Here is a 12600-nt window from a genome sequence, read left to right as displayed (position 1 = left end):
ATGTGGCATATCCCTGGGGAAGGAATGCAGGAGCCAGGAGTTGGGGCTTGGTTTGGTGGCTCTGGGAGGGGAGAGCGGACACTGGGTGACATGCCCGCTCTGCAGAAGTGAGCTGGTTAAAAAAGGTGAGGAGACAGGCAATCACTGTCACAGGGTGGCCCCATCTCTTCCTTCCCACCCGTTGTTGCTTGATATGGCAAATGGACATTTTATCAGTCCTGTAAAAGGTGCTGTGTGTGCCCTAGATTCAGGAAAAATTCTTCTTTTCCCTTTCTTCTGGATTGCTGTTCCTTAATCCTTCCTTCATAGAAATTCTAGAGCTTCTACTGACTGCAAGAAACGAGGGATTTGGAGAGAAATTTTATTTCCCTAGTCTTTTGGGGTGAAAGGAGGGAAGCCTGTAGCTAAGGTTGGCAGAAATCTGTGTGGTGGTCAGAACAGCCTTGTGGGTCTCTCTGAACTCTTAACCCAGTCTTGGTTGAGAATTTGTTATCCAAGTATTCAGAAAATTAAATACTTAAAGTATCTCCAAGATGGCATTTCACATTTTCCTCACCTCGACTTCCTGTCAAAAGTAGGAAGCCTTTTCCTGTGGCTTTATTTCCATGATAAAAAAAACACTTGGTTTAGTATAGTCTGATTTATCAATGTTTTCCGTTATGGTCGCTGCTTTTTGTGTTCTGTTACAAAATCCTTGTCTATTCCCACATCAGAAAGATACCTTTTTATATTTTCTTCTAAATGCTTGATCATCTTTTATTTTTTTGAAAGATTTGCTCTTTTTATTTATTTTTTTAAATAAATTTATTTTTTATTGGTGTTCAATTTGCCAACATACAGAATAACACCCAGTGCTCATCCCATCAGGTGCCCCCCTCAGTGCCCATCACCCATTCACCCTCACCCCCCCGCTCTCCTCCCCTTCCATCACCCCTAGTTCGTTTCCCAGAGTTAGGAGTCTTTATGTTCTGTCTCCCTTTCTGATATTTCCTACTCATTTCTTCTCCCTTCCCTTATACTCCCTTTCACTATTATTCATATTCCCCAAATGAATGAGAACATACACTGTTTGTCTTTCTCCGATTGACTTACTTCACTCAGCATAATACCCTCCAGTTCCATCCACGTTGAAGCAAATGGTGGGTATTGTCGTTTCTAATGGCTGAGTAATATTCCATTGTTTGATCATCTTTTAAAGACTGTTTTCATTTAGAGCAGTTTTAGGTTCTCAGCAAATCCAAGGGGGAAAAAACAGAGACTTCCCATATCTCCCCTACCCTCTCCAACCTACCCTCGTTATCAATATCCTGAACCACAGTAGCACATTTGTTACAATTGCTGAACCTACATCAACACATCATAACCATCCACAGTTCATAGTCTACATTAGGGTTCACTCTGGGTGTTGTACATTCTAGGGCTTTAAAAAAATGTAAAATAACTTGTATCTGCCATTATAGTGACAGAGTAACTTCACTCTCCTAAAAAACCTCTGAGCTCCAGATTTTTTTACATTTCAAATGTAGATATGAAGTCCACCTGGAACTGATTTTCTATGTATAGTGTGAGGTAGCCAAAGCTCCCTATTTTTCCTCATGAATAACTATCAGCCTCCAATCCATTGCCTGAAAATACCATCTTTTCCCCACTGCACTGCTGTGTCATATTTATTATAAATCAGGTGACCTGGAATATGTAGGCTGTTTCTAGACTTCCCGTTCTATTTCATTGGCCGATTTTTCTATTCCTATATCAATATCACACTTTGAGAATTGCTACTGATAATTGGTACTGATAGCTGATAATTCTTTTTCTTTTTTTCTTTGTTGTTCTTTTTCAAAATTACCTTCGTCTTGGCCAACACACTCAAATTTGATTTCTAGTTTAAAATGGTCTTTTCCTTTTCGAGTTTTATTGACACTATTCCTTACGGCTGTCCTAAAAATAACACATGGCAACCCAGTCGTATAAGTTAAATTATGTTCTAAAATAATGAGGTGGCTCTGCAAGATAAAAGCTTTTGAGGACACTGAGCCAGTGAGTCAACTGTCTGTTGTGCCCTCTGAGGCCAGGGAAAGAATTCCCTTCCTTTTCCTGTTGGCCTTTCCAAATCCAGTCTGTCTAGACCTGCTCCAAACCCCATGTGTTCCCACTTCGGTTTTATAACTCCCCTCTGGCTTCTCCAGCTACCATGTGTGGTGCAGATTTGGTGGTACACTGCAGCTGTACCCACTTTCCTAGGCACTGTCTGGCTGGCCCACTTTCCTAGGCACTGTCTCTAGAGCCCCCTTCCCCCAAGGCACTTGGCCCCTGAGGCTGCTCTCAGTTCCCCACAGGGCTCTGTCCCACACACACTGGTGAATTTCCACATGGATTTGATCTTCCTGCATGACATGTTCTCCCCGTCCTGTTCCTGCCACTTTCATTTCATTGGTTAATACCTTGTTTACTTCGGAATCCCCCTGCTTGGGCATCATTCCCTGATCCCAGACAAGATCAGTTTCCCTTGTAATGCCTACCATGCCCCTTCACAGCATGTGCCCTGGCTCGAAATGATAAGCCTGTTTGATTATTTGATCAAAGCCTGACTCTTCCACTGTATTGTAAAAACCAGTAAAGCAGGATCCGTGACTGTTTTGCTCAACATTTTAATCTCTTATACCTAATCTAGCATTTGCTTTATAGTAAGTGCTCTGTAATTTGTTTAGAAATGAATGCACACATGAATGAAATGCTTTGGCCTAATGGCCTATGTCATTCTCCACAGGACCCTGCATGTAGATACTCAATAAATATCTTTCATCTCTTCTTGCTCTATGGGACAATTCAATAAAGAGCTCTGTATAGTTTATGAGAGTAGCTTGCCTCATTATAAAATGACCAGCCTGACCGCTGCAGGCACAGTCCGTTGTGTTTCTTCATGCTCTGTTCTTGCTTTGATGTGGGTGATGGTGGCATTGGTGGGGCATTGCTCAAATGTGACTTAAAGGTGTCCTATACCTGCCAATGCCTGTCTTGCCTTCTGATTCTCACATCTACCTTCTAGAAACCCCCAAATGCTGCTTCTGATTTGGTTATGGTGCACAGGAAAGCAGCACTGGTTTGGTGGTGTTAGCAGCAAGCTGGAAGCTCAGAGGCTGTGACTTTCCATTGCTAGGAAGTCACATAACTTTAGCTTGCTCAGTGGCAAAGCAGGGCAGCCAGGACAGCTTCGTTAGCAGTTGGCATAAATGAGTGAGAGCTAACATCTGGTCCTTCATGGAAAATTCTTGTACTTAGAGCCAGAAAATAGACTATCATTCCATTAATAAAAGGACCAGAATTAGTTCTTGTCTCTGTGTTCCACATGCTAGTCATTGATGAATGATAACACTGTCTTGATAGTCTCAAGCAATGAGAGGGGAGGATAAAAAATATGGTCCATGGTCACCATTAGCAACACTGTGCTTTGGAGAGTATGGGCAGGCAGTGGTGATAGAACCCTATCTTGCCAGAGAGGGACTTCTATAATTTGCATAGTTAGTGACCCAGAGAGGAGATACCAGAGATACAGATGCTGCTTATGATACAACCTCTGCCACACTTTCTGTGTGTCAAAGGAAATCGATCTGATAGAAGGAAAATCATTAATCAGATTCTGCCTCAAAATGAGAACACTGACCTTTCCTAAAACACACCTCACTGGAATCTAATAGGGTTAATGTAATAGAGGCCAATGGCACTTAGGTTATTAGAGGGAGAAAACTGGAAATTTTTACCAGAAGGATCTTCCTATGGTCATTGGAAGCACGGTTTTAATGGATACAAATAAAGAATTAAGACCAATTATTAACCATATTGCATTGAGTTCCAGACCAGTTCCACTGGGGCAAGTGAGGATGACATATGGAGCAGCAAGCTCTGAGGAGCAGAGGAGGGCTGCTGAGCTCAGTGTTATCTGCAGAAGGCTGGTCCCCATGGAGTAAACTGGGCGTCACAGGGAAGCATGTCCGTGGGGATGCCTGTGTGTGTCTCTGAGTGTGTGGGCGCGTGGGCACGTGTAGGTGAGTAATGATTCGAGGTGGAAAGACACTGAAGATAAATTTAGTTCCATCACATTTTTGACTTGGGTGTATTTATATTGGGCATTTAGAGTTGAAAGCTAATTAAGTCGATTCATCATCTTTTGTGAAATACCAGAATGATTTTGTAAATGCTAATTAGGCTAGAGGACATTTGCATCATTTAAAACTAGGCAATTGGCCACCTACAACATGTAGGTGATTCATTAATTTCAAATAATGTAATGCATGTAAGTAAATGGCAAGACTCTGAGGATTTCTTTGGTTGGTTCTGCATCCTGTTGGGTCATAATGCACTTTCCACACTCTACTTTTATTAAGAGTCTCTGTTAGGATATTCTCGAATGCTCTATCCTTTCAAGTGAATGTCATAGAAGCACCAGTTACTATACAGGATGGGGCCAATCCTGTGAGGGCCTGCTCTGCCCTTAGCACCTTGCCCATGATGGAGCTCTAGGTGGTTCCTTCCTCATACATAGATGGTTATCACCTCTTGATCCAAACTCTGAGGCCACAGCTGATTGGGCCAGAATGAGCCACGCATTCAGTCTATGGCTGGCCTAGGAGGTGGTCTAGCGTGAAAGTTGGGTTTTTCAGGGATAGTGGTAGTATGCTGAGTCTTTCAGTTTCCTTCTCAGGAATTTCAGCTGATGCTATGTCAAGAATTAGGCAGTTACCCGCAGAACCTTAACTGAAAAGCTCTCAGAAAGAAGGCAGTACGTAAAATCATGAAGCACTTCAAGTCATGAATAAGCAGAAACAAGGGTAAGTAAATGCTGTGATTTGGGAAGAAAGGGAGTTCTGCGGGCAGACAGCTGAAACTCTCTAACAGCAGAGAATAATCTAGATAATCCAATTATTGGGGTTATATTGGATGACTCCAATTTCTGAATTGTACTATGAGACTCAGCCAAATATTTCTAAGATGTCCAGCTAAGACGTGTTTTCTCATGGTAATCACACCCCAAGAAGCCCCCCAACTTAAACTAGCAGAAGGATATCTTTCCTTGCATGCCAGAGAGTCTAACATACAGTATGTATCTGTGATTTTTTTAATAATAAATTTATTTGTTATTGGTGTTCAATTTGCCATCATACAGAATAACACCCAGTGCTCATCCCGTCAAGTGCCCCCCCTCAGTGCCTGTCACCCATTCACCCCCACCCCCCGCCCTCCTCCCCTTCCACCACCCCTAGTTCGTTTCCCAGAGTTAGGAGTCTTCATGTTCTGTCTCCCTTTCTGATATTTCCTACCCATTTCTTCTCCCTTCCCTTATATTCCCTTTCACTATTATTTATATTCCCCAAATGAATGAGACCATATAATGTTTGTCCTTCTCCAATTGATTCATTTCACTCAGCATAATACCCTCCAGTTCCATCCACGTTGAAGCAAATGGTGGGTATTCGTCATTTCTAACGACGAATTGTATACATAAACCGCATCTTCTTTATCTATTCATCTTTCGATGGACACCGAGGCTCCTTCCACAGTTTGGCTATTGTGGACATGGCTGCTAGAAACATCGGGGTGCAGGTATCCCGGCGTTTCATTGCATCTGATCTTTGGGGTAAATCCCCAACAGTGCAATTGCTGGGTCGTAGGTCAGGTCTATTTTTAACTCTTTGAGGAACCTCCACACAGTTTTCCAGAGTGGCTGCACCAGTTCACATTCCCACCAACAGTGCAGGAGGGTTCCCCTTTCTCCGCATCCTCTCCAACATTTGTTGTTTCCTGTCTTGTTAATTTTCCCCATTCTCACTGGTGTGCGGTGGTATCTCATTATGGTTTTGACTTGTATTTCCCTGATGGCCAGTGATGCGGAGCTTTTTCTCATGTGCTTGTTGGCCATGTCTATGTCTTCCTCTGTGAGATTCCTGTTCATGTCTTTTGCCCATTTCATGATTGGATTGTTTGTTTCTTTGCTGTTGAGTTTAATAAGTTCTTTATAGATCTTGGAAACTAGCCCTTTATCTGATAGGTCATTTGCAAATATCTTCTCCCATTCTGTAGGTTGTCTTTTAGTTTTGTCGACTGTATCCTTTGCTGTGCAAAAGCTTCTTATCTTGATGAAGTCCCAATAGTTCATTTTTGCTTTTGTTTCTTTTGCCTTCGTGGATGTATCTTGCAAGAAGTTGCTGTGGCCGAGTTCAAAAAGGGTGTTGCCTGTGTTCTCTAGGATTTTGATGGAATCTTGTCTCACATTTAGATCTTTCATCCATTTTGAGTTTATCTTTGTGTATGGTGAAAGAGAGTGGTGTATCTGTGATTTACCTTTTTTTTTCCTTTCAGCTTTATTGAAATAGAAATGACAGAGGTCACTGTAAAAGTTTAGGGTGTAGATCCAATATAATAACTGCCTGGTGCTTCTCTGGCATTCACTTGAAAGGATAGGGTGTTCGAGAACATCCTGGCTGAGACCCCTGATAAAAGCACTGTGTGAAAAACTATACTATGACCCGAGGGGAGGCAGAACCAACCAGAGAAATCCTCCTCAGAGTCTTGCCATTTACTTACATGAATTAAATTTACTTGAGATTAATGAACCACCTACATGTTGTAGGTGGCCAATTGCCTAATTTTAAATAACTTCACTTGCATCTATTATGAAGTGATTACCATTCATAATCTCATATAGACACAAGGGAAAAAAAGAAAAAAAAACATTTTCTTATTTATTTACTTGTCTGTCTTATAACCGGAAGTTTGTTCATTTTGACCACCTTCATCCAGCTCCTCTACCCTCTATCCCCCACCTCTGGTAACCACAATTCTGAGCTCTTTTTCTTTTCTTTTTTCTTTTTTTTTTTTAAGGTTTTATTTATCCATTCATGAGAGACAGAGAGAGGCATAGACACAGGCAGAGGGAGAAGTAGGCTCCCTACAGGGAGCCCAATGCAGGGTCCATCGCAGAGTTCTGGGATCACGACCTCAGCCACTGAGCCACCTAGGTGCCCCATGAGCTCTTTTTCTTATGAGTTTGGTTTTTCCTTTTTTCCTCTTTCTTTCTTTCTTTCTTTCTTTCTTTCTTTCTTTCTTTGATCCCACATGGAAGTGAGATCATACAGTATTTGTCTTTGTCTGTCTGACCTACTTCACTTAGTACAATGCCCTCAGGTCTGTCCATGTTGTCACAAATGGTAGGACCCTGTTTTACATATAGGGACATTGAGGATTTAAAGATTAAGTAACTAGTCACTGGCCATTTTGTTTGGGGGACAGAAATTTAAAGCCCATATATTCTGATTCCAGAGCCTTCATTGAACCATTGCCTTATATTATTCATGTGTCCCCAAATACACAATGAGTGCATAAACATTTTTCTTTCATATGCTGTGTACACATATCACATTTTCTTCATCCAATTAACCTGTCAATGGACACGTAAGTTGTTTCCAAGTCTTGGCTATTTTAAGTTATGCTGCAATGAACATGGGGATCTAGACATCTTTCAAGATAATGATTTTGCTTCCTTTGGATATAAATCCAGAAGTGGAGCTTCTGGATTATATGGTATTTCTATTTTTAATTTTTGGAGGAATCTTCATACTGTTTTTCACAATGGCTGCACCAATTTACAACCTCCTACTGTACCAAGGCTTCCTTTCCTCCACATCCTTGCCAGCATTTATCCCTTGTCTTTTTGATGCTTACTATTCTAACAGGCATGAAGTGATATCTCATTGTGGTTTTGACTGGTATTTCCCTAATGATTAGTGATGACCTCCTTTTAATGTACCTGTTGGCCATTTATATAGTTTTTTGTTATAGAGTTGTATACTTTTTAAAATATATTTTGGATATTAACCCTTTTCAGAGATATGATTTGTAAATAGTTCATCCCTTTCGGTAGATTGCCTTTTCTTTCTTTTTGCTGTGCAGAAGCTTTTTAGTTTGAGAGAGTCTGCTTGTTTATTTTTGATTTTGTTGCTTGTGCTCTAGGTGCCATATCCCAAAAGTTGTTGCTGAGAAGCTTTTTTCATATGTTCTTTCAGGAGTTTTAGGGTTTGAGGTATTCAAGTCTTTAATCCAGTGACTGGTGTAAGGTAGGGATCAAGTTTCATTCTTTTCCATATGATTATTCTATTTCCCTAGTACCATTTAGTGAATGTATACTGTATTTTCTCCTGAGAAAATATTGAGTATTCTTGGCTCCCTTGTCAAATAGTAGTTGACCACATATGCATGGGTTTACTTCTGGATTCTTAATCTGTGCCACTGGTCTGTGTGTCTATTTTTATGCCAGTACCCATGTTTTGATTTTTGTTTTATAATATATTTTGGAAACAGGATGTGTGATACCTCCTGTTTTGTTCTTTCTCAGGACTGCTTTGGCTATTGGGGTCTTCTGTGGTTCTCTCTCTATATATATTTGGTTGTTATTGTTGTTGTTTACTTGTTTGTTTTGTTTTGATTTTATTGTCCGTGCGTGGCTTTTACCCTCATTTTCATTCCTCACTTTCTCTGTCCCAGCTAGTTGCCACTCTTTTTGTCCTATACTCTTCTCTTCAGATAGATATTCATGACCCAGAACAATGTGGTGATGAAGGCCATGAGGGTTACCAATCTTGCAAGTCACCAAAGGGATACTCTACACAGCATGGCACAGGCTGCCTTTGACTTTTTAATCAATTTATCTTCATGGTGGTTATATGAGGATATGACAATGTAGGTCAGATATTGGGTCACAGCTAAATTTAGAATGTTTCTCTCTCTCTCTCTCCTGTTAAGGAATCAGCTTACTCTCATCCTTACATTTTTCCTTCTTCCATCCAAAAGCACAAAAATAGCTCTACAGCAGGGACATATGTACTACATATGTAGTTTGGCTAAGATACTCTTTCCAGGATCAAACAGGAACTTTTTTTTAAGCTTTTATTTATTTATTCGTAACAGACACAGAGATAGAAGCAGAGAGAGACACAGGCAGAAGGAGAAGCAGGCTCCCCGCAGGGAGCCCGATGTGGGACTCAATCCTGGGACTCTGAGCTGAAGGCAGATGCTCAACCACTGAGCTACCCAGGCATCCCACAAACAGGACCTTTTTAAACTTTTCTGTTTGTCTACACATTTATGCTCTATAGTGGTAGTAGACAGGGCTCCCCGGGTATCATAATGACCTGCTGTAAATTTATACTCTTCCTCTTCAAATTAGCGTTGACGATTCCACAGAAGTAATTTCAAAAAATCTGTAATTGCTTCTTGGTGTTAGCGTTAGAACCTCCCTGGTTTTAGGAGGCCTTATGGCTGTCCAGTTTGCAACTTACTTTCCAGCCTTCCATGTGGTCAGGTGTGGCCTTGTAACTCAGTTTCCCCCAATGAAATGTGAGCATAGTGATGTTTGTGACTTATATGATGATCCTTTTAAAGGAAATCACCTACCTTCCATTTGCCCTTTGACTGCCTTCTAGCCCCAGATGGGATATTGGTGAATCAGTTCTATTCATGCAGATGAGGTCAATATAGTAGGAGATGGCAGAGCAATAAGCTAGAAGGAGGCAGACCCTTTAGGTAACCTGATTGAGAGGGTCACCTGCACACCAGAGCACCTCTGGGCTGCTACAAGAGAGGGCAATAATTATCACTTTCTTGTGTGAGTTTTCTGGTGGATTTTTGAGTTTCCTTGTTACAATAGCCGAGTCTATGCCTTAACCAAAAGATGGTGGTGGACACTAAGTACTCAGGAGCCACACTGAGTGCTGAATAAATGTCATGTCACTTAATTTTCTAGCAACTACCCTAAAATAGATACTAATTGCTCATTTGACAGATGTACAAACAGGCTTACAGAGTCTAAATGACTTGCCGAAGATTGGAAGTCTATAAAGTGGTAGAAAGAACCTGGACTCAGCTCTGAAGTGCTTCAAAGCACAAAATCTAAATCATCGTGCCCTAGCCTTATTATTACTGTTCACTCTTTTTTTTGCAGAGCATATTTGAAGTATTCTTCTCAGCTAATTTAAAGTTTCTATCTGTTATACACTGTAGCTTTTGATTCTTTCTCTGCTTACTTTGCTGCAGATTGTTCATTTTATTCTTTTTTTTTTTTTTGAGGGGAGGGAGATGAGGATTGTCCCTTGGTTTTGAATAGATTCATCTTACTTTGTTCATTAAACTGTAAATCCCACAGGAAATGGTGCTAGTGATACAAATGCTGCTAAATAATTGACAACTCTGTCTCAAGGGATAAGAGCTGCCTGGTCTTCTGGAATGACTCCGTATTCTCTTATGTGATGTTTTTCTCCTGGGTATATACATTCTGTTGTCAATGAATCAATCCCAGTGAACAACCCCCAATTTTAAATACATTTTCATGGCAGCAGCATATTTCAATAGAGGAAACATCAGAAATGATGGTTCTGAATAACAAATGATGACCATTCTATTTGTCACTCTAAATATAAGCAGGTGGAATTTGAAATTTTCATGATTGCACTTTAGTCAAATGTTAGATTCATGATTATTCTGCCATGCATGAGTTAGCAATAAGTGTGCTGCATAATAAAAGAAAGTCCAAAATAACAGTGCATGAAATAAGATACATATTTTTTTGAACATGAAAGAGTCCTGAAAGTGGGCAGCCAAGGACTGATATGTGGCTCTTGGTCATTGGGTTCTTAGGCTCTTTCTGAGTTTTTCTCTGCAAATACCTGAAAATGGTTTCCATTCTAAAGATTCCCTCATGGTTAACAAAAGCCTCTGTAGAGAGAGCCATTGTGTCAAGTCACAGTGGGATGGGGAGAGGGTACAGGGCCTTTGTCTACTTATTTACTTTTAAAGACCTTTTCCAGATATTTTACTAAATGAACTTTCACCTCATTGATCAGACCTTAGCTATACCTACTTACATAGCTGCCTGAATAAAATCAAAGTTTTGTCTTGCTTTTAATAAGGAAGAGAAGACTCAATTATGGGTAGACTACCTGCCTCTAATTAGAAAATTCCCACCATTCTTAGACTAGGGGTTGGCAAACCATGGCCTAAGGGCCAAATCTGGCCCACAACCTCTTTTTTGTAAGTAATGAGTTATTGAACCCAAACCATAGGCATTCATTTATGTATTGTTGATAGCACTACAATAAGCAGAGCTGAGTAGTTGGGTCATAGAGACTGTATGGCCCACAAGTCTAAAATATTTCCATTCTGGTTCTATTGAAAAAGTTTGCCAACCTCTCTGTTCTAGGTCATGGAGGACAGATTCAGATGAACAAAAGGCTTCATTCCTCAGGATGTTATAGGAGCCTAAAACAGATTCAGTAGTAATCCATTCTTTTCCAGCCCTGGTGAAATTAAATCGATTAGGCATACATTCAGTTGCAAATAACATAAAACCTGGCTAATGGCAGATTCAACTACAAGGAGTTTATTTATCTCACATACAAAGAAGTCCAGAAGTACATGGTCCAGGGCTGATGTGGATGCTGAGTGATACTTTCAAAACTAGACTCTTTTTTCTCCCCAGCCATGGCCAGAATGTTGGCTTTCATCCCCATGCTTATTGTAATTTGGGTGCAGCACCTAAAAGCATTATGTCTGCATCCTGCATAGAAAGAAGGGGTGTCAAAGGCCCAAAGAGGCATGAATTTATCTTTCTCCAGAACTTTCCCAGAGGTCCTGATTGGCCGGGACTGTATTCTCATGACACCTGCTGGCAGCAGAGGATTCTGAGAAGGTGAGAATATACGTTGGGCACACGACTGGGGCAAACAAATGGAAAGGGAGACAGTAGCAATTAACCAGGCCACTCTAGCACCTTCTTAGTTCTCACCTATCCCGCCTGCCCTTTCCAAAGTAACAGTTCCTGAAATTGATTTTGTTCTTTTTATCTCCCTTTCATATTTTTGGCTAGGTGAGAAACCTGGAAATGAGCCTGAAGAGGTGAAACTGCAGAAAGCCAGCAAACAGATTGTGCAGAATGCCATCTTGCAAGCTGTGCAGCAAGTCTCCCAGGAGAGCCAGCAGAGGGGAGAGAGAACCAGTGACAGCCGGGGCAGCCTCCAACTGGGCGTGGGGGAATTAACCAAGAAGCATGAAAAGAAGTAACACAGTGGATTTGGCTCTTGTCATATGCTTGGTTTCCAGCCTTCCTCTTAGTATAGGATGTGTTGCCAAAATGTTGCCAGTAAAGCAAACCAAAGTGTCATCGGCACCTAGCAGTAGAATGAATTTGTGCTAGCCCTTGGCTGGGAAACACTGTGTTGAAAAAGTGCATTAGACGATTCTGTTTATATTAACGCGGTGCCTCTGAAACATAGCGGGGCCAAACACGACACTGTAATTGCAAAAGTAGTTCTGCAGCACAATTTATTTTTAAAGTTAAAGTTCTTTTTTCCTGAAGTTTCTGTCTTGTTTATTTACTTTTGCCTTTTATGCATCTTTTTGCAAGTTTAACCAGCAATCCTTTTTGCTGAAATATTGTTATTGTGTTCTCTGTAATATTTTAAAAAAGATATGCCGGATATGTGAAGGAATGGAGTTTGTCAACTTCAAATATGGATTCAAAGGCTTCACTGGGTTCAGGTCCAAGATCAAATTGAG

At 40.8% G+C, this 12600-nt stretch overlaps 1 protein-coding gene across 1 annotated transcript in view; it reads left to right on the top strand.

The window, feature by feature from the left end:
* The window catches only part of AKAIN1 (A-kinase anchor inhibitor 1), a 49826-nt gene extending 37721 nt beyond the window's left edge, over nucleotides 1-12105 (top strand). Inside the window, exon 2 of the mRNA XM_055324196.1 lies at nucleotides 11912-12105. Coding sequence (XP_055180171.1) covers nucleotides 11912-12105 — 194 coding nt within the window. The remainder of the gene's footprint in view (nucleotides 1-11911) is intronic.
* The last annotated feature ends 495 nt before the right edge of the window (nucleotides 12106-12600 follow it).

This window comes from Nyctereutes procyonoides, unplaced genomic scaffold (genome assembly GCF_905146905.1).
Source record: "Nyctereutes procyonoides isolate TBG_1078 unplaced genomic scaffold, NYPRO_anot_genome, whole genome shotgun sequence".
In the NCBI taxonomy this organism is placed as follows: domain Eukaryota; kingdom Metazoa; phylum Chordata; class Mammalia; order Carnivora; family Canidae; genus Nyctereutes; species Nyctereutes procyonoides.
Note: the sequence above shows the minus strand (reverse complement) of the source record. Positions and strands in the feature narration are given on the sequence as shown.